Below are 21579 nucleotides of genomic sequence, written 5' to 3'. Positions count from 1 at the left end.
GCACAATATGCTTCACAGAGAGAAAAGTCTGGAATCAGATCCTCAAGAATGAATAGAGTTCCTATCAAAGGGGAGGAGAGGTGAGAAGTATGCCAGGAAGAAGTAATACTCAAGACAATCCTTAAACATTTCAATCTGTAAGAGGCTTATTGTCACTTAAGCACACGGTGCAGAGAACTGCTATGAGGTTAAGTCTTACCAAGGAATTTAGTCTTGACTTCTATAGGCAATGGGATACTGGAAGTACTTTAAGTGAGAATTATACAGCTTTGTGTCTGGAACATCGTTTGGCAGTGGTGTAGAGAAATAATTAGAGGGGAAAAAGTGATATTGAAGTTGTGGGAAGAAGTAAACTACATAATAAGGAATTTGAACAAGAAAGCATCTCATTTTCTGACTCGACTGTTTAGGACTTGAATGTATCGTTAATCAAACAAGGAGCAGAAACAGGAGAAAAAAGCTTTCAAAGAGAAGGTCCTTAATATATTGATCCTTATCAGTATTTATCAGTTATCTCAGCTATTTAAGACATCATTTTGTGCATAGGAATACCGTAGGATACAAGGGCTGTGTCTTTGACTTTTTTCTTTTTTTAAGCCTAGAAGGGGAGTAACACATAATTTTAAATGTAAAATTTCAGAATAGATATTATAGGTTCCAAATGAGTGATACATGTCGTAAACCCTAAATATGTTCAGGGAATGAACAGGTTACATTTACTTTAACAGGTAGGGAAACTGGTAAAGAGATTTCGTGGATGAGGGAAGGAAGAGCAGGCTGAGGAGATGGATGGGGTCCCATTCCAGAAACCTGGAATGTTGGTCAAAAGCAGGATCCAAGAATAATCACAGCTCTTTGTCCAGAAAAGAGACATCAGTAGGTTTGGCAAGATCAATCTAGTGATGTATAGTTTGTATTTTGTGGAATTTGCTGGAAGCAGGAACACCTTTCAAATTATTAAAATAACACAAGAGGAGACTTTTCTTTCGGGGTTCACAAGAGCTCACTTGAATGGAGTAAAAGAAACTAACTTTAATGGACAGTTAATAATGTACTTTTGCCAATATGGTTGCTCCATTTCTTCCCCCAGATAATTTTTCTATACATATGTGGGGGCAATCTCATTTCTACATGCGTGTAGGAGAATTGAGAAGAGCTGGAGTATACATGTTTTGAGAGGGCTGAAAAAATAATGTAACTGTGACAGTTAAAAGTGAAGGTACCTTAGAGATCAGATTATTCAGAGCTTAATTTTACAAATAACATCCAGAGGACTTTAAATACTTGTCAAAGATCAAAGATTGAATGAAAAGAGGAGGTCTGGGAATAGAGTGAAAACATTCCCTGTCCAGTCTTTGACTTTACCAATTTAAATCTGCGAGGAAAGCGATTGCAAATGAAGGAAAAAGAAAGCAGGGTGTGAGGACTTCCACAGAATTTGAAATACTCAGCAGCAAAGGCTAAAATATGAAAATAATGAATAAATAGGAGTCTTTCTGGCTCTGAGATCTAGATGAATTTGCCCTTGGACCACATCTGTATTGTAGTGCAAAAATTCCAAATGCTACCTAAGACTCCCATAAATTGTCACGGCATGAAGGTGCAGGGGGGTCATGCTGGGGGGCTGCAGATAAAGGCTCATGTTCTCTTAACCCCCTTTGCCTCCTGGGCTTGAATTCCTCCCCTGTTATCTCTTCTGTTCTGAACTGAGCTGGATGTAAGGTTCATTTTTTACTTCGTCCCCCTTCAAATGAACACAAATCCTCAAAAATATAAATGATCATGGTAGATTTTTTTGAAAAACTAAAGGCAGCAGGAGATCTCATTCGGAAAACCTCAAAGCACGTAACTTAAAAATAGAATTTAGATATCATAAACGAGCGTATGTCCATGATAGAGTCTTTCCTGTAAGTCAGCTGGGCAACTGCTCAGCTAGCTGCCTGCCCGGCACCCAGGAATAAAGAGTCACACACAGTAACTATGCGATGCCTTCAGCTTTTATTGAATGCAGGTTCACTCAAAGTGGAATACCAACGTACATTAATACACTACTCACACTCTAATAATCCATGAGAAATGTAACATATACACACAGCAATCGATGAGGGATAATGAACCCAAGTCCCAGGGACTGAGTCAGCAGGTCCGGGAGACAGCATGGTAGGAGGGAGCCATCAGTGTCTTGCAAGGAAGGATCCCCAGAGCCAGGTGGGCAGCAGGGCCAATGAAGCCCTCAGTTCGGCTGGGCAGAGCCTCTAGCAGCCGATGCCAAGGGAGATCAGCGTGGCGTGGCGCAGTGCTCTGGTGTGTGGAGCTCGGCTGCCTCAGCAGTGGTCTGGAGCCTGCCTCAGTTACACCTGGAAAATGGTGGGCTCCACCCTTCTGGGTCTTTTGATAAATGTGGCTCCCCTGATGCCAAGGAGGGAATTTCCCCAGGAGCCGATCTATGGGTGGTCCCGCTCTGCAGAGGTGGCTGTTTTGATCAAGTGTGCAGATATCTTGGGTGGGTCTCCTTGCCAGATATGTGTAACGTGACTTAGGCAGTGTCCCTCTTGAACCCAAGTGTCATGGCTGACTGACAGCCACTCTGGTTGACAGGAGCGACTCCACTTTGTTTTATATACTTTATGCTATCATGGTTGGACCAAAGCCAATTTTATTGGTGCCGCTCTCTTCAGTTTCTACTCCTCTCTGGCTTCCTTTCCCACGGTGACAGGTATCCCAGCCTTTCTTGGTTTCTTTATTCCCCTTCCATCTGGCTTGTCTCTCTTTTTTCTTTTTCTTCCTGGCTCTCCACAACAACGAGCATTCTGTGCCAGGCCTAAGCCTCCCCCTTTGAAGCCCTTTGTGACAGCTACACCGAGGCCCTCGTGAAGGCCGAGGACCGTGCCCTTCCTAGGCAATGCTCTGCCACTCACCTCACTCCCGTGCACTGAAATCAGTCATTCATTCAACAACATCAGGTGCACACATTAGTGAATGTCCATATTATGCTAGGTAACATGCTAGGAAATGCAACTACAGAGTAAAAAGCATTCTTGGTCTCAAAAAGAATAAAAAAAGATTTATAATTTTTAAAGTGACTTTCAGTTTAATTAACCAGAGAATTTTTATGTATTTAATAGCACAGTTTCAAACTTGAAGATAGTGAATAAATAGAAATATTTTTTGCTCCTGAAATCTAGATGAATGTTCCTTGGACTCAGTAGAGGAATTGAAAATGTTTTCTAAGGTTAATTGAATCTGGATTATTTAAATTTTGTAACAATCCCATGGATTGGATGGGAGAGGTGGTGTGGCTAATAATTACTCAAATTTCTCCCCCTTTGCTTCTCATAGCTAATTGCTATATTGCAGTCTTACCAATTCAGTCGATAAGATTTCACATTGAGAAAAGAAATAGTTCAAAGAATGGTGTCTTGTTCTATTCCTTAACTCTTTCTTTGATTTTGCAAAGGGAAGTAAGACCCTGGTAGAGTCAAGAACTGTTTCACTGACGCCAGTTACTCGAATGACGCGTTTCTACGACATCCTGCACAGAGAACATAAGCAGTGCAAAACGCTGAAAAGTCAAAGCTATTCTTGTTTTCATATTTTCTCAATATTTTTTAAACCTTATGATAAAGTTCAGTGAAAAGCAAGATCATACTGGGCCCAGTATTTTATTTAGGAAAAGTCCCTTTTCACAGAGCTTATTTGAGAATTGACTGATCTGATCGGATGCCTGAGCTGCTGTATTGGGAAATTCCTTGATTTACTGAATAGAGTCTTGTTTAACAAAATGCATGTACTCCTTGACATTTAAGAATCTCTTTACAGTGTCTAAATTTCAGGTTTCAAAATTCAGCATGAGGCTATGACCTTTTGGGAATAGAGCTTTCATGTATTAATGAGTGAACCCATGTCAGGCCATTAACTCTACACACGCAATGCGTACACCTTCTGTGGCTGATTTTCATAAAGAAAGGTGATAGAGAAGGGGGGATTGAGAAATACTGAATTTTCACAATGGACCAGGATACATTTATATTTTATTTAAGAAAAATCTAACTTAAACTATAAGGTTGGCTTTATTATTCCTATTTATAGTTAAAGAAATTGACTAAGGTGGGGATGAGAAAGCTGGGGTTAATTCCAAAGTCTGCTTGTTTCAAAGTGCTCAGTGTACACATATGAAAATCTGGAGGCCAAGGTTCTAGCTTCATCAATGAGGTATTTAATTTCTCTGATTAGAGCTTTCTCACTTTTTAGGTGTAAACAGTATATTATCTACTTATATTTAAGAGGTCTGTGAGAGCTCGCTCTCTCTCTCTCTTTCCCCCTCTCTCCCCCTCCCTTCCCCTTTCCCTCTGCCCCCCGTCTCTCATGACTTGCACTCACCCCACTGTTTGTGGGCTCTCTCACTGAGAAGCACACAACCATGCTGGTCTAGCAGCTACCAGGGCCTGGGGCAGACTGCATGGGCTCCAAAGAGTAAGCACTAACATTAAGCAGAAACTCTGGACACTGTATTTCGTTTTGGCCTTGCTGAGGACACAGGTGGACTTTTTCCATGGTGGAATAGAGGGAGATGGGAAATGGAAAGACAGAGGCTGCTGTCCACACGAATACACCATCTTAATACACCACCATCTCCCATGCAAAAGTCTTGGAATACTTTCCTTGCAATCCTGTGGAAGAGACTGATTTCCACCGACAACATTTGGCCAACCAGCAGGAGTGAGAGGACCTGTGGCTTGTGAACACAACAAGGATGCCAGCTTGTCCAACATTTTCATCCTCTAGACTTCGTGTATGCCGCCTTCTCCCGAGACAGTGCCAGAGTGAGCTGGACTTCGCAAAATCCCTCTTCCTGCATGAAGACTTTCGTTTTTGCTCTTGTATTCCTTCGGCAGATAGGAGGACCCTCTGGGCCTGAGATAGGTATGACTGTGCTCCTTTGACAGCAAGAAGCAGCTATAGAAAATGAGACCTTTATCCATTTACCCTTGTAAGATTACAAGGTTCAAGGTTGTTGGGGGGGTGGGAATGTCATCACAGGTAGCTAGCTAATTATTGATAAGAAGGGAACAAAGGAAACTGTGCGTTGAGTTCAATAAACCAGGGAGTATAAGTCTGTTTGCTTCACCAGGAAGCTACAGCTTCACACCCCAGGGGATCATAGCGTTGTTCCACCAAGAGAATTAGCATTCTTCCTTTTCCTTCTGTTTCCGGATTGTTGGATGCCTCGGGTGGAGGTGCTTGACCATAAGCCCTGTTAGTCTAACTAGAGGGTGGACCCATCAAAAAGCCCATGAAATCTTAAAAAGTTCATTGGTCTTTTAAAAAACACCTGATATGTCCCAAACCCAAGCTAATATATTTGATATAATCCCAGGGGAACAAAAACGCTTGTGCCCACTCTCGCTTGCTCTCTCTCTCACTAGTGACCCATACATGCCATTTGTTCAAGCACTCTCTCGCCTGGGAGCATGTGACTATGCGGGCCCAGCAGCTACCAGGGCAATGAGGCAGCCTGTGTGAGCTCTTAGGATTAAGCATCAATGTTAAGCAGAAACTCTGGACACTGGCTTTTTTGTGTTGGCCTTGCTGAGGACACATTGGACTCTTTCCACAGTGGGACAGAGGGAAGTGGGGAATTGGAAACACAGGGGCAGCCATCCACACGAATAAACCATCTTGCAACCACAAAAAAAAAGGGTCTGTGAGAAAAAATGAAATAATTTATGTAAAACTAGTATTTCAAAGCAAAGAACTTTGAAAGAAAGCTCAACAAATACAAGAAAGAGCTTTTCTTGGCTTCTGTGTGTATTATGTATCTTAAGTTCTTCCACACAAAGCCAATAATATCACAAAATTTTATTTGAAATTAACTGCAGGAGAGTTCCTTAAGCTGGTGGCTAGAGAGATGCTACATTTCACAGGATATTTTTCTTTTTCAGTTACTATAAGTTCAAAAAGAACTTGGAAATACTAAGTATTTTTTTAATTTCCATTTCTTATGCTGCTTGTTCTTAGGCAAATGCCTTTCCTAAGGATACATGGATGCCAACAGGTTCATATAATGAGTAGCTTAGAGTATAGCATTTACAGTACACATCGCCAAGTTAGGAAGAATATGTATGAGGGGGGAACCCCCAAAACTGGAATTTATTTATTAAAAAATTGTGTATTCTCACATGTTCAGAAGTCAGTCACCTTCAAAGTACTCTCCATTTGATGCAATACACCTACTGAAACATTTTTTTCCATGGCTCAAAACAGTTTTTGAACTCGTCAATTTTGATGCCTTTTAGCGCTTCTGCTGTTTTTTGTTCCACCTGGGCAACATGTATCCCTTTGAGGACTTTTTTCACCCAGGAAAGCAAAAGAAGTCTCTTGGGGCAAGATTGGGTGAATAGGGAGGGTGGGGCCATTTTTAGTCAAAAACTGCTGAACACTCAGCACAGGGTGGGCAGGTGCACTTGTAAATCACCCATCATGAAATGCACCAACTCAATGAAAGAGTCTTTGAGAGAATTCCACTGGAGCTGAACACAGCTTCTCACAACGCCAGCTGGTACACTGATGATACAGATGGGCTCCTAGAACACTAATCTAGCGGGGGAAGCCTGTCCCGCCATGGGTCCGCCCTCCAGAAGATAATTCTGATTTTGGGGGGTTCCCTCTCAGATACTTAATTTGAATGGTTTTTTCAGTGTTTTTTGTGGGGTAACATTTATGTTAAGCATTTGTAAAGAATAACATCCTAACTTATGTCTTAAACTGTCTTTAAGTATAGAGTAGAAGCACATTCAGTGTACACTTTCCCCTCTCCAGCAAAGCAAACTATATCATCCTTATTCTTTCGTTTTGAAGCCAGAAATTATCACATGATTGAGATACAGTACTTTTTGACCCTGAAGTTTGCTTGCCTCATTTCCCCCCAGCCATTACCCTAGTTAACAGTCTATGTTTTCCTTCAGTCTTATAACATCACTGTCACTTTAAGGTATCCGAAATATCCTTTAACAGCTATATAATCGATCATAATTTCTCTTTGTTTCCTTTGGAACAACCCCTTACAATGCTAATATCAACAAATGTTCATTTAGTCAATAAGCTTAAATGTGCATATTAATAAATGTCTATATCATGTTCCTTTTTGTCCTTTTATTCTCATCCTGTGTGGTTTCCATGGTTTCTATAACTTACAATGTGAGACTCATCACACGTTTTTTTCTTTTCCTAAAGTGAGAATGTCAGATTTGTACTCTTTGTACCAAATAAATGTTGACTAATGATTAACTTAATTTTGAATTTCAGATATAAAACAAATAATTTTTAATACAAAAATGTTCCCTTCAAATGTTGGATATTTATCCTAAAATGATTTAATGGTTACCTAAGATTAAAAATTAATTGAGCATCGTATATTTTTAATTGCTAAGTCTGTGCCCTGTTAATGATGACATTTCCCAATTCATAGGATATATGTTTTTTTTAATTTTGATATTTTATGTGCCTGGCTCAGATGGCTTTCATCCCCCATCATTGATTCTTTCCAAGATGATCATTTTTGCTTATTACTTTTGCCCTTTGGTTCACTCTGAGACAAAAATGGAAAAGATGAGAGTAATTTTCTCATTATCTGGAGGCCTACACTTAGTTGAATATTTGTTATTTTATTCACTTTTCAATTTAGCCCTGCAAGTGGTGTGATTATACATTTATTTCCTCAAGAATAAATTTTTAAAAATCATCAATAATTTTCTGTGTTGATACTTAGATTTGAGACGTCTATCAATTTTTAATCCTCCTTGGTAAATGAGAGTTTTGATAGCATTTTACTTTTACTTTCACTGATATAGTCTGTGTGAATTACTATATGTGTCATTCTATGTTTGAAAATCAATATTGCTACTGTTCTTTAATTATATTTCTGCTATCTTGTCTTAGAAGTTTTCAAAATCATAGAGCGGTGGAAATTAATATTTGAACTTTACACATGGATACCATCCTTTTTGGAAGTTATATCTTATTATTTAAATGCCAAAGAGTTTCTCCTTGAGATATGAAAATTTATATCTTGGAAGGTCATTTCAAATGCCACCCCCATCACAATCATAAAATTAAAATTTTATATAAAACTGTCACTTTACTATCAAAGACCTATTTCTAAGAATTTTTCACACAGAAATAAATCTCTTAAAAATATCAAAAGAAAAAACTACTTAAATAAATAGTTTTTGCAGTTTCTTTTTTGCTTATTGATCAATGTATTCAAATTGTTCTTTACAATAAGCAGAAGCAGCTCTATCTGGTATGTTTAAAATTTGTACTTTTCAGTTGCTGGCATTGAGACCACTGAGGGAGCAGGTGTAAATTCTTACACCAAGATATTTGAGGAAGATTAAACCACAAGAAAATAAAGTTTATTCTGAAAGAAATGATCTGAAACATTTATGTGAAATTACAAAAAATAAGAAGTTTTGTTTTCATCATCTTCTTTAAAAATTGTTTTTGCATTTAATTTTTGAAAAGGAAGGTCATTTTATTTTTGCTCAGTTAAATTATGCAAAAGCTCTGGGAACCTGGAAAATCAAATGGAAGCTTCACTTGCCTGAGGAAGGTGTTGGAGGGCCAGCCTCTTGGATGACTGTGAGCTCCATGTGAAGTCCACTCTAGTGAAATGAAGCCAAGCAGGTCATGGGCTCAGAGAGAGCCTTCCTTCCAGTGAGGTCAAAGGAAGATGCCCAGGTTTCTGTGGCTCAGTAACCTCTCCCATCAAAGGTGGGAGCTCTCTGTGGGAGAAGTACCGAATGCCCAGTAAGACCGATGCTACGCTGCAGCTCGCTCTCCCCATTTTCATTCATGCTCTGCCGCCTGTGGAGACACAGAACTGTGTGTTGTGACCTATCTGTCCCTCAGACTCACTTACTGAGTAAATAAAAAAGAGGAAGGAGATGGGTCTTGTTCTTCGGTAAAAAGTTAAACATTCTGACTCGGTCTGAACTTTTATAAATAACATCACCTTAAAACTAGTCCCGGAGTGACATTGAGATTTGACCTCCTTGGCCCTGCGCTACTTTGAATTCTTTTTTCAGTTTTTCCCTTATTTTCTGTATTCCTGTTTTCAGTTGTCCCATTTTTGGAAGCATATTGCCCCATAAAAATAGAAATGAATATCAATGTATCTGTCCACTTGTTTATATTGACACGGGGTCCATGTCGCCTGCAGGCACTGAAGGAGCAGTGTTCGGGCACTCTGTGGAGACACCTCACATCAGAGCAGAACCTTCCCAAGACCTCAGGTAAGTCCTGGCTCTTACACCTGCCTGTGTCAGTGTTCTCACAACTGTTGATCATCCTTGAAGTAAAGAACTAAAACAGAAAATGCTACAGGCCTGTATAAAGAATTGACATTTTCTCTGGCTGGCGTAGCTCAGTGGATTGAGCACAGGCTGGGAACCAAAGTGTCCCAGGTTCGATTCCCAGCCAGGGTACATGCCTGGGTTGCAGGCCAGAACCCCCAGCAACCACACATTGATGTTTCTCTCTCTCTCTCTCTCTCTCTCTCTCTCTCTCTCTCTCTCTCTCTCTCTTTCTCCCTCCCTTCCCTCTCTAAAAATAAATAAATAAATAAAATCTTAAAAAAAAAAAGGAATTGACATTTTCTGCTACATGGTAGATAGTCAAGTATTAGGTGGACCAGAAAATGTGTGTTCTTTTTCTAAAAATAAATAAGTTAAGCTTTGGGAATAAAAGATATTTTATATAATTTATCGTGGTGATCATTTTACTCTGTGTGTGTGTGTATGTATCATATTATTCACCTCAAGCTAATATAATGTTACATGTGAGAAAAATATGTTTTATGTAATTAGTTTTGGATAGGTAAATTACATTCTAAAATGCATTTGATACATTCAAAAGACAATAGTATTGATATTTAATAAATAAATCAAATATTAAAATCATATTTAAAGCAGAATCAAAATATCAACCTGAGAGGGTCTTTGTACTGGAAACCACAATGAAAATAGTAAGCCAAAAAAAACATTTTATTTCATAAATAGCAAGTTAGGCCTTCCCATTTGGGTAGTGGGAAAAACTACTTGAAGGAAAATAGAAAAATAAAGACAAAAAATTTTAACACCAAAGAAAGTCACACTTTTAAAAGTGTGAAATTTGCAGTCCTTTCTAGTTTTATGATAAAATTTCCTTTAAAAATCTGTTTCTAACTAGTAGAATAACCAGATTCACACAAGCTAGTTAACAATAAACAGAAGGCCCCTTTCTTCTTGTGATCAAGGTATTGTTTTATAAGATAAACATAATTATTTACTCTAGGCAAAACCCCAAAGATTTAAAAAGGTTGAAAATTATGTGTAAATAGTATCTCATAGTGTGTCATAGTCTTGTTTTATGACTCTCTCAGGAATTTAACATTTTGTGTAATTATTGATTTCATCCCATTTTTTGTGTAATTATTACTTTCACCCCTCTCCACCTAAGAAAGCTGTATGCTCGCTTAGAATGGGATCTATTTCTTCCTTGCTCCTCGTTAGAGCTGTAGCAGCCAGCACTGCACCTCACGTGCAGGAGTGTCGGATCAGTATTTGTTAACTTGGATTACTGAAATGTAGAAAAACTGCATCATGAGGACACTGCTAAATGCATGTAAGAAACATGGCCCCACTTGTTTTCATATTGTTAAGACATGTGTGACCAACACTGATTCTAATAGTTTTTGACCTGTGTTTTAATACAGATATCAGCGGCTAGTGATTCACACAATAAAAAGTTAAATTACTAAGATCAAAAGAAAACGTTTTTCCATCCATTGCATTTTATTTTATTTTTTGCACATTTTTTATTGCTGTTCAAGTACAGTTTCTCCATTTTCCCCCCGTCACTCTCCCCACCCCAGCCATCCCTACTTCCCACCCTTGATTCTACCCCCTTTGGTTTTGTCCACGTGTCCTTTACACATGTAAAGGAAACATTTTTACTCCTAGCATTTTAGTAATTATGCACTCATCTTTTGTTTTTCCATAGGAAAAGTTTATTTGCAAAAGTAGAATAAGAACCAACTGCTATTTTAATTACCTTCCTGTCATGAATCAAAATTTGTAAGTGTGAATGTGGGTTAAATTATAGATAGTATGTAGTATTTCTAGTTTTTAATTTTCTAATTATTCATCAATTATTTAAACACTGAGCGAAGCTAGGCTTCTCTGCTGCTGCTGAAAGCAGGTTTACGACCCCCAGGTGTGTGTTACGGATCTGAATTCCAAAACTGAAACAGAAGCACAGCACAGTCATGATGGGTTTATTCAATTATTCATTTGTGTACTGAAGATTGAAATCAGAGCGTCTGAGATTTTTACAAGTTTTGCTGACAATTTTCCTTTCAGGGCAGTAAGTAGTACTCTTAGCTGATACCTGATTCTAATCAACAAGGTGAAATGGTTGGCCAAGTAAATAAAACAGTAATTTGAAGAATAAGTAACCACACTGCCTTCAATTTTGTTTTTGTCAAAAATAAAAGGCTTGAGAAAGGAACATTCCAAAAGTTCACTGTAGAATATAGGTAATAGTTTGGTGTGGAAATGTAGTAGATTTCTTCAATTTATTTATTCAACAGATGTTTGATGAGTACTTATTATGCACAAAGTTCTATACTAGTTTCCATGTTCATTTAAACCTAAACATGTAGATTTAAAAAAAAATTTTAAATATAAGATGACATTGTTTTTCCAGAGGAACCTCTGCATTTTAAAAAGCTAAAAAATGAAAGCTGAATGGTCAAGAAGGAGATAGTGGCATATTTGCTTGAAATATCTCATATATGAATGTTCTTCCTTTTTTATTTCTTAAGTTAATTTTTAAGTAAGTTATTACAGTTCAATAGAGTCTCTGCACTCCATGCTAAGTGATGAAATCCATTATTTAATGCCCATTGCCCAAAGGCTGTGTGAATCCAAGTGCCATGAACTGTTCCAAGAATAAGGCAAAAATGCTGACTTGGAATTAGTAAATGAGTTAATATTTCATGGTGTAATTGGCATCGTCTCATCATTCCATTCCTGTATAAATATAATTTAAAACTGAAATGGTGAGGTTTGCAAGCTCCAAATTACTCTCTGGAAACATCATGTTAATTTCACATCATTTCTGCATTCAAGGAAAAGCTACCATTTATTAAGTAGTTAAGAATTTTTCCCTGAGACATTTTGTTGGTCAAAGGGTAAAATACTTTGCTGGTATTTTTCTACCTATGAAAAAAAATAATAATAAAATAGAATTTTTCTCCTCTCCTCCATTCTCTTCCCCTCCCCCTCTTTTCCCTTTTTTCCCTCCTCCTTTCTTCTTCCTTACCTTTTATTCTTTCATTCTCTGTATGCTTTTATATATTTATCTAGAGTTAGTATTAAATGAGCATTCTGAAAAGCTGGCTTTATCTTGCATGCTTGGAAACACAGAAAAACAACTGATCTAGAGATTTGTTTGCTCTAATGTGAAGGAACAGGGCATGATGACCTGTGCTAGTGGGCAGAAAACAAAAATGAGGAAACAAAACCAATGCCATTTGCATCTGTAAAAAGCTCATTGTATCCTCAGGTGATGACAGTGTATTTTTTTATATGTTCAAATCAGTTTGCATTGAATCTTTTTTTGTCTTAACTCACTTTTCTGTCCAATTCTTCATTCACGCCATCATTGAAACCTCAGATAATTCATGAGTGCCTGCTCTTTCTCTGGCACTGTGTAGAGAATTTACCAAGAACACATTGTATGATGCGTAGGTTTTACTTAAGTTTCTATTCAGTAACTGCATCTCGGGACTTACTTTAAAAGAAGACTGAATTCTTTTCTTAGAATGTTGAGAATTCTGCTAAGACCTATGCCTCTCAGTTTCAAATCTGAGAATGGCACAGCACCATCAAAACAAAATCTTATTGCCTCTTTGCTATGTAAACACCATAAAAGCAGGCTCACTTGGAAAAAAACAGGCAGGGTGATATGAGTTCAACATTAACCCCACTCTGGGTACTTGTTATGAAAAGTAGTCTGAAATTCATTGCTATGAATTTAATGCTTTCAAAATGGGCACTTCTATATTTTAGAATTTTATACTTTGAATAAATAAAATGGGAAATTATGTTCTGAATTTTCTTCAAATGTTCTGTTGAATGTTAGAGTCTGTGATTTCTTTATTAATTTGTATATTTTGAATAGATGAAATGAAGTTACTCCTGCAGAGTTCATTAAGAATCTAATGCTATTTTCTTCAGTATGGCTAGGCAATTTATTAAGCATCATTTATTAACATTTACTAAGTAACCTGATAGTTCCCAATCCAAATGATATCTGCATCTGTCAGATTACTTCAAATGCTTTGTTTTAGAGTCTATTTTGTTCCATCAACCCAATTTTAATTTCTAATTTTAGTATCATTTTAATTAAAATTACTTTAAGTTCTATTTTTAAAAGAAAAATCTCCCACTTTACCTTTATTTTTAAATCTGTTAATTGCCATACATATATTCTATCCCCAAATATTTTTTTTAAAGATTTTATTTATTTATTTTTAGAGAGGGAAGGGAGGGAGATAGAGATAGAGGCAGAGAGATAGAGAGAAACATCAATGTGCAGTTGCTGGGGGTTATGGCCTGCAACCCAGGAATGTACCCTGGCTGGGAATGGAACCTGGGACACTTTGGTTCCCAGCCCACGCTCAATCCACTGAGCTACGCCAGCCAGGGCAAGATCCCAAATATTTTTTAAATGGACATTCTTCTCTTGTTATCTTTTTTTTTAAGATTTTATTTATTTATTTTTAGAGAGGAAAGGGAGGGAGAAAGAGAGAGAGAGAGAGAAACATCAATGTGCGGTTGCTGGGGGTCATGGCCTGCAACCCAGGCATGTACCCTGACTGGGAATCGAACCTGCGACACTTTGGTTCACAGCCCACGCTCAATCCACTGAGCTACGCCAGCCAGGGTGTATCCCCAAATATTTTGACATAGTGTTTTAACTTTCAAGAGATTCTACTGAGATTCTTACTGGAGTTTCATACATATTTTTATTACTTTTTGAAATATGGGAAGTTTCATGACATGATGTATGTATGAGTTTATTTTTATCCAAGAATATCTCAAATTTTTAAATTTTGAGGTAAAGAATATCAGATGTATTTTTCATATTTCCTTCTCCCTGAAATAATTGTAAAATACAGACACTAAATAATATAATATTTATATTAATATGATAATTTAGCAACATAAATTATATCTTTAGTGTATCCTTTGTCCTGGTCAGTGTGGCTCAGTTGGTTGGGCATCGTCCCACAAAGCGAAAGGTTGCCAGTTCTATTCCCAGTCAGGGCACATGCCTGGGTGCAGTTCAATTCCCAGTTCAGGGCATCTAAAAAAGGCAACCGATGATGTTTCTCTCTCACATGTCAATGTTTCTCTCCCTCCATCTCTCCCTCCCTTCTCCTGTCTCTAAAAATAAATAAGTAACATCTTTTTTAGAAAGCATCCCTCCATGCCATTAATAATATTCTTTACACTTTTCTTCTGACATTTCTGTTTATATGCTGAATCATGTTCAACACTAAATGGCTAGCGTTTTTTTCAAACTCACAATGTCTGTAGAATTAAGAAGCTCAAAAGACCTTTCTTTATCAGCTCTGCTGGTAAAAGGAAACTAGTGGCAAAGGATAGAGTGTAGTGAATGGGAAGTAGGGAAGTAGGCAGAGGAATGGGACAGGACAGAAAACGCCATTAATATTTCAAAATACCATTCCACCACATACTTATTTCCCTAATTCTTTAAAAAAATTTCTTACAAATCCTATAAGAAAACATTAAAATTGTCGATTTAGAAATGATAAAACTGAGGCTTCTTGCTGCTAATTTCCCTGAACCCAGGTCAAACCAGCTCTCTGCCTTTACCACCTCTTCGGGGAAGAATCCTCTAAGTCAATTGGCCACGTGCTCTACTGTGTGGCCACAGTGACGACAGACACCTGAATGTGATAAAACTTTCTAATTAAATAGTTAATAAAGATGAAAATGGTAAAAACTCAAGGGCTCTGAAATCCTTTATATATTTTAATTCTCCAATCCCAAATGTAAAACATGGTAGAAATAATGGTACAAAAAATGTGCACATTTAATATGGATATTTTACTATTAAATACATGGGTAATCACTGCAACCCCTTATTCTCAGAAACAAAATAACTCATATCAATCATTTGATAAAGTAACTGTGCTTTTCCTCCCACTTACAATATCACTGAGTTGCATTTCCATGAATGTCAGATTCACAATTTGTTGTAGGACTTTAATCCATTTTAATTAAGTTTTAACTGACATCAATTTTTATGGCTCAATCATATCCAAACTTAAAGAATCACATTTTGTTTTATGGATAATGAACAAATGGAAATAGTAGTGGTCACAAATACACTATTCAAGGTGGTGTGGATTTGGAGGTGTAGCTGGGGCAATTAATTACAAATGTACATTTTAATATTCAGATTTTGAAATGTGATACTGTGTCAAAGTATAAGAATTATGAATGAAAAAATTATGTGTTTTTTTCTTTTTCAGCTTTCAAATAGTCTGCAAAAATGTGTGGGTTTTGTTTTAAAAACAACAAAAATACAGAGTTTTCTTTAAAATATTTATATTCAAAAACTTACATGCCCTCGCTCCCACCAGGGATTTTATGAAGATGTCCAAGGGGCACATAGAGATGAAAGTTTCAAAGCTGGTTTTATGAGTGGGGGGAGAAAAGTGATTTGAATGTGCCCAAATCGTCATTTTCCTAAATGCTGGATCAAGTCCTTCCATATCACCTTCCACATCATTACTGGGAGAGCTGATCAAACAGTTTAATGTGGTTCTCTCTGCTAAACAGCTTTGGGTGTGACCCTGAGGGGACTCCTGTCCTGAATTCCTGTGGCAGAGGGGAGCCCCAGCCGCTGCAGCCCCAGAGCAGAGCGCTTACCCAAAAAGACCAGTTCAGGGATAAAACCTCTTCTCATGCTAGTGCTTTTTACTGCTGTATTCTGTTGTTTTCGTTCTGCATTCTGTGGTTCCACTCTCTGCTTTTATATTTGAAGATCATTTGGAACTGTCTCCCAGCTACCTTTTTTTGCAGATACAACTATCTTAAACTCTTCTTTTCTCAAACTGTATGTGGTTAACCTTTCATCATGCTTGTACTGGTGTATCAGCCTTCATTTAATTTTTCTTCCTCCGACTAATGTCATTTATTGTATGGACATTTTCCTCACACAGTAGAAGTCAGTTGATGGAGGAAACATCTTCTTTCTTTAGTTTAATTAATTTCTAGAGGCTTGAAGAGTACTTTGAAGATTTTCAAGCTGACAGAATTTTTACTGTGCCTGCTCGACAGTTCACAGATTTCATGATTTTCACTGAAGCTCTCTCGTCTTCATGAGACAGGGGCTCTTTATTGATGCTTACGTACATTCTCCATCTGGAAATTTATTTTCTTAAAACTCCATCATTACTTTGAAAATGTATAAAAGCTTTAAACAAGTAAACTTATGATGGCCTACTTTTCATGTGCATTGTGAAGGGAAACAACATAAAAAACTTGGTGAGTCATTATATAAATAAGAGTTAATAATTGTTGCCAACAAATAGTTTTATATAAAGAGCCAAAAAATAAATAATCAAAAATCATTTTAAACATCATTTTGGGCCCCCCCTCTTTTTTTTTTAAATGGCAAGGATTTTTATTTATTCCCACCTGCTTCTTTGTTTTTAGCTGACTGATTTTACCTTTTTGTTGATCTTAGTTTATTTTTATTTTTACTGTTATGGATTGTTTTGTTTTTCTTTTAGGCTGGAGTCACCAACCAGGTCCTTGATCATGGAAGCGCCTCGAGGGGTCCAGGTGCGAGCTGCTGCAGGAGACTTCAAGGCCACCTGCAGGAAGGAGCTGCACCTGCAGTCCACAGAGGGGGAGGTGAGTTCCCGGGGCGGACGGTAAGAATCCTTCCTGTCAAAGTACATGCACGTGGTTCCAGGTGAGACATGGAGAACTGTTTCCTAAGAGAGCTTAAATGTGAATGAACGTATTACTATTTCTTCCTGAATGTGAAAATTAGTAAGCCTAATGTTATTTACTTAAGTCAAAGCTCTGTTTATTTTCTACTGAAATATATTCACTGAGGGGCGGAACAGTTTAATAACTAGCAAGATAACATCAAGAATAAATTAATCTTTGTTTTTTCAAAATCCTATATCATTCTTCAAAACATTCTTCCAGAAATTAACTTGGATGTTTGTTTCCACAAAAACAGTGCCTATATTTTTAAAAGAAACAAAAGGTTCTGTTACTCTTTAGCCCTATTGTTACTTCCTGGATAAGAGTTTTCTTCCATTCACTTTATTTCCCTGCAAGAATCTCCTTTAAGTCTGTTGTCATTCCTTTGAAAATCAAGAATCTTTTGTCTCTGGTCATCCTCTCTTGCATGCTAATGCAATAGATACACACTTATTTCTTTTTCTTGCTGTATACATTGTGATTGTTGTGTCTGTAGAGTCACATTTTTGTCCATTCTGAACATTACTTAGTAGATGTCTTCACATATTTCCTCCCCCCACTTTGTCTGTGACCTTTATCTAGAACTCTCTATAAACGCTATGCCATTCATTGGCCCTCCAGGTCCCTTCACTTCTCCTTACTGTCTATTTCTTTGTCTCCCTGTGCCTCACTCTGCTTACTTATCCCCATCTACGTGCCCAGAGTCCTCTTCAGCATCTAATTTCATATTTAACACCTGCATTGAGCTTTTAGTTTGGGTAATTGTGTTGTTCATTTCTAGGATTCTCCTCTGTTGCTTTTTCAAATCTGCCTGGTCATCTTGGCAGTTGTTCTTTTTTCTTTTTTTTTTTTGCTCATTTGTTTTTAATTGTACCCTAACTATTTCAAAGCCTTATACATAATGCATATTCTATCCTGTATACTTTTATTTTAATTCTCAAAGTCCTTGAAGTTCTAACGTGATGTTTTGCTGTTTGTGCCAATTAGTTCCTTCAGTATTTTCTTCCCTTATGTGCTTATTTATTTTTTATTAGGAGCTTACAAAGTTTAAATTCAGGAAAAAAGAATGGAAGACTAGTTTAAGAGAGATTCTGGAGCATTTTATTCCTCTTCAGGTGTATAGATGAGAACATAAACTAATACAATCAAAGGGAGACTTTTTTTTTACTTTTTTGCCATTATGTCAGTTGTTGATTCAAGATAAATTTTAATTACATACTTTGAACATTTTTATAAACAAAATCATGTTCAGGACCACATTAGCATCTTATTGGATATTAAAACATAAATGATCTATAAATTTGCTTTAGAATATTTAAAACATATATCCATATTACCTTTTAGGGTTTCTTTCCACTACTGTTACAGACTACATATAATAATTTGCCTTCCACAGCAAGACAAAATCCTTTCTAAATATTTCACATCCTTTTTAATGAGTTGCTTTTATCATGCTAATGAGTTCATTCAAATTATTCATAGTGAATTATCCCATAATAAATATTGGTGCTTATTAATCTCTGTTCTGCTCCTACTTGTACACCACTTTGCTGATGTTCTTTTATTCAAAGTATCAGCAGATCCCTCAGATTCAATTAGAGGTTGTCATTTAATTGTGAACGGAGGATTATGCTATAAATAAATCATATCCAGAGGTTTTCAGCTATGGTCTTTTTTATACTAATAAAACAAATATATAGAAAAATACAACATTTTATATTAGCATAAACAACATGTAATTTTCCAATGAAGAAATTTGAAATGATATAAAATCTTTCTCTGTGTTTCATGGTATACCACAGAAAGGCAGATTGACCATTTACTAAACAATATATAAAGCTGTCAAATTTACCTTTAGATGCATTTTAAACTAGTTAAAATCAGAACAGGCATAGCATTGTGGTAACCGAAATAATGAACAAAATGTGTGAGAATGAATTGCGCACAAAATTCTGCACTGCAGAAGATTCAGTTATTTTTGACATAATGTTGCAAGGAATTTCAAATTCAGCTCTGAAAACCACAGAATCATAATTTTAAGAACACTGAAAGCGTTATGATAGCATATGCAAAGCAATAATGTGCATATGCAAGGTCACAGAGGAAAAAGAAAACAATTTTTATTTTGCAAAGCGATTAAGATTTTTTCTTATAGTGACAGGTCTAATTTCAACTGGTAAGAATGGGATATATGAAATCTTAGTGACAAGAGGACAATGAGCCATGAGTTAAAACCTCAGAGGTGTAATTTTGAATACTAGGAAGACTTTCAAAACAAGTGGATTATATGGCTTGTAGGACAATATATAGAATAGAAATATCAATTTTAGAAGCTGGAAAGTAAACAGTATAATAGTAACTGCTTCCGCAGACAGAGCTGTGAGCAAGCCCATCCATGCTGCAGGAGCCTGGAGAAGCTGAGCAATGTTGGGTTGGAAAGAATCAAGACGTATCAGTCCTTTCTGCCTCGTCACGTTTTCTGTATCAAGCCAAGAAAATATCTTCTCTTTTTAATGGCCCTGTTCATTTAAATTTATCCATTAATATAATCTACCTCCCTTGCGTGGTTGAGGCTACAGTTTCAATATCGGAAGTTGATGGAATTAAGTGTTGTCAGAGCTAAATATTGTTAAAGGGCCCCTAAATGGATGGGAGAGCCAGTGGGCAGTGCTCTAGCTAAGCTCTAGTGGGCCACATAGCATAAGGTTCAAGGCTAATGCCCATTGATGAGGTCTCTGCATCTGTGCTTGCTTTCCAAGGCTGTCACCTGCTTGCCCTACCTGTGTCAAAACCTCTACACTCTACATTTATTCCCTCAGGCCACACCAATGGAAAGGCAAATAGTCCCAAACCATAAAACCCAGTGATTCAGGTTGGTGTCAGCAAGCCTCCGCAAACCACCAGGGCTAACCAGCGACGTTTATTTCTGTGCTTACTAATAGTGAACCATTCACAGTATCTTCAGTATCTTGTAGTCATTTGGTCAATCCCACACGAGCCTCCTTATCCACATGTTGTTTTGCTTTCCACACCTCACTGTTTCTCATCTGTGCCTCAAGGTCTCTCAGGCAAAACACCAACACCTAACTAACACTTCTTCAAGGAACTCACCTCTAAGTATGCAGACCTAAACCCCACAGTCCCAGACCTGGCCCGTGTAGTGATTCTGGAACATAAGAGTGTCTGCTCTGCAAGCATGCCAGCTCCTACAGAGAAGTGAAGAAAGGGGGGTGAACTCTGCAAGGCCAGCTTCTCTCTCAAACTCAAACCCTCAGACTCAGTGAGAGGAGACGTCCCTGCCCCCACCCCCCACGTGAAGAAATGCACAGAAAAACCTGGAGGGTGTAACAGTGAGTGACAGTCATTGATGTCCCTCACCATGGGAACAGAGTCGGAAGAAATGAGGCCCAGCATCTGTGCCCAAAAATGTATTATCTTCTTTTGCTGGTTTTGTGCATTTCTAACTTTTAAGTCAGTAAAAAACAAATCTCCTTAAAATAATTAGAAGGCCTTTTTTCTCTTTACTTTCCTCTCACTTAACCCAAGAATAAAGATGCATTCTTAACTTTGAATACTGTCAGTCAAGGTAATCATCCATTTATTTTATAATCTATTCATTTGTTCAACAACTATTTGTCTTAAGTAGACACCGTGTGCACAGGGTCAAACACTGTGGAGGTGTAAAACGTTTTAGGTGTGATTCTACCTTCAATGGAAAATAAGATATATATATAACTATAAAATAATATATAAGATATTAGCAAAATAAGATATTAGTAACAATAAAGTGCTACAGGAGAACCAAATAAAGTCTTTCTCTCGTGGAGCGTCAGGGAAAGGCTATGGAGATAAAGCTGATGAGAGGACTTGGGTGGAGGGTGACATTTGTACCCAGAGCAGAGGGACATGTCCAAGGGGAAGGGGGAGCATTATCTCACACAGCATGTACTGCCACAGTTCTGTGAACTGTCCTGTAACCGTGAACCAAAGGCAGATTCTGCCCTCATAGATCTTACTTTTATGTAAGAGAAGCACAGTAAAGGAACAAATACAATAAATGTTAGGAAGGGATGGTTACTATAAAGAAAGTGAAACTGTCAAGGAGAAATTAATGAATGGATTAGTGTTATTTTAGTAGGAGGAGCAGGGAAGTGCTTTTTTGAGAAGGTGACCCTATAGCAGACACTCAAACAAACATGCTCGTATCCAGATTAATCTAAATTATGCCTGACCATAGTCTAGGAATCCTTTTTCTGGCTCATTTGCACAGGCAATTAGTTATTGTGTTTCAAAATTTTAAAAATATGAAAGAGGCTAACAGTGGAAATCTCCCTCCACGCCTATTCTCTGGCCATCTGGTTACTATCTACCCCAATCGTATATATATATACACATCTGCAGGGAAATGTTTCAAGCTAAAGAATAGGGACTAAAAACACCCTGAGGTGAGCATTCTTTGGGGATATTTGAGGAAATGCAAGAGCTAGAGTGAGAAAAATTA

General features: G+C 37.4%; 1 protein-coding gene across 1 annotated transcript in view; it reads left to right on the top strand.

Moving 5' to 3' along the window:
* Positions 1–21579, top strand: part of SGCZ (sarcoglycan zeta) — a 675263-nt gene that overhangs the window by 651009 nt on the left and 2675 nt on the right. The window contains exons 6-7 of the mRNA XM_028526929.2: positions 9221–9293; positions 16874–16997. Of these exons, the coding sequence (XP_028382730.2) occupies positions 9221–9293; positions 16874–16997 (197 nt within the window). The remainder of the gene's footprint in view (positions 1–9220; positions 9294–16873; positions 16998–21579) is intronic.

This window comes from Phyllostomus discolor, chromosome 11, assembly GCF_004126475.2.
Source record: "Phyllostomus discolor isolate MPI-MPIP mPhyDis1 chromosome 11, mPhyDis1.pri.v3, whole genome shotgun sequence".
Taxonomy (NCBI): Eukaryota; Metazoa; Chordata; class Mammalia; order Chiroptera; family Phyllostomidae; genus Phyllostomus; species Phyllostomus discolor.
The sequence above is the reverse complement of the archived record's forward strand: the minus strand, read 5'-3'. Positions and strand labels throughout refer to the sequence as shown.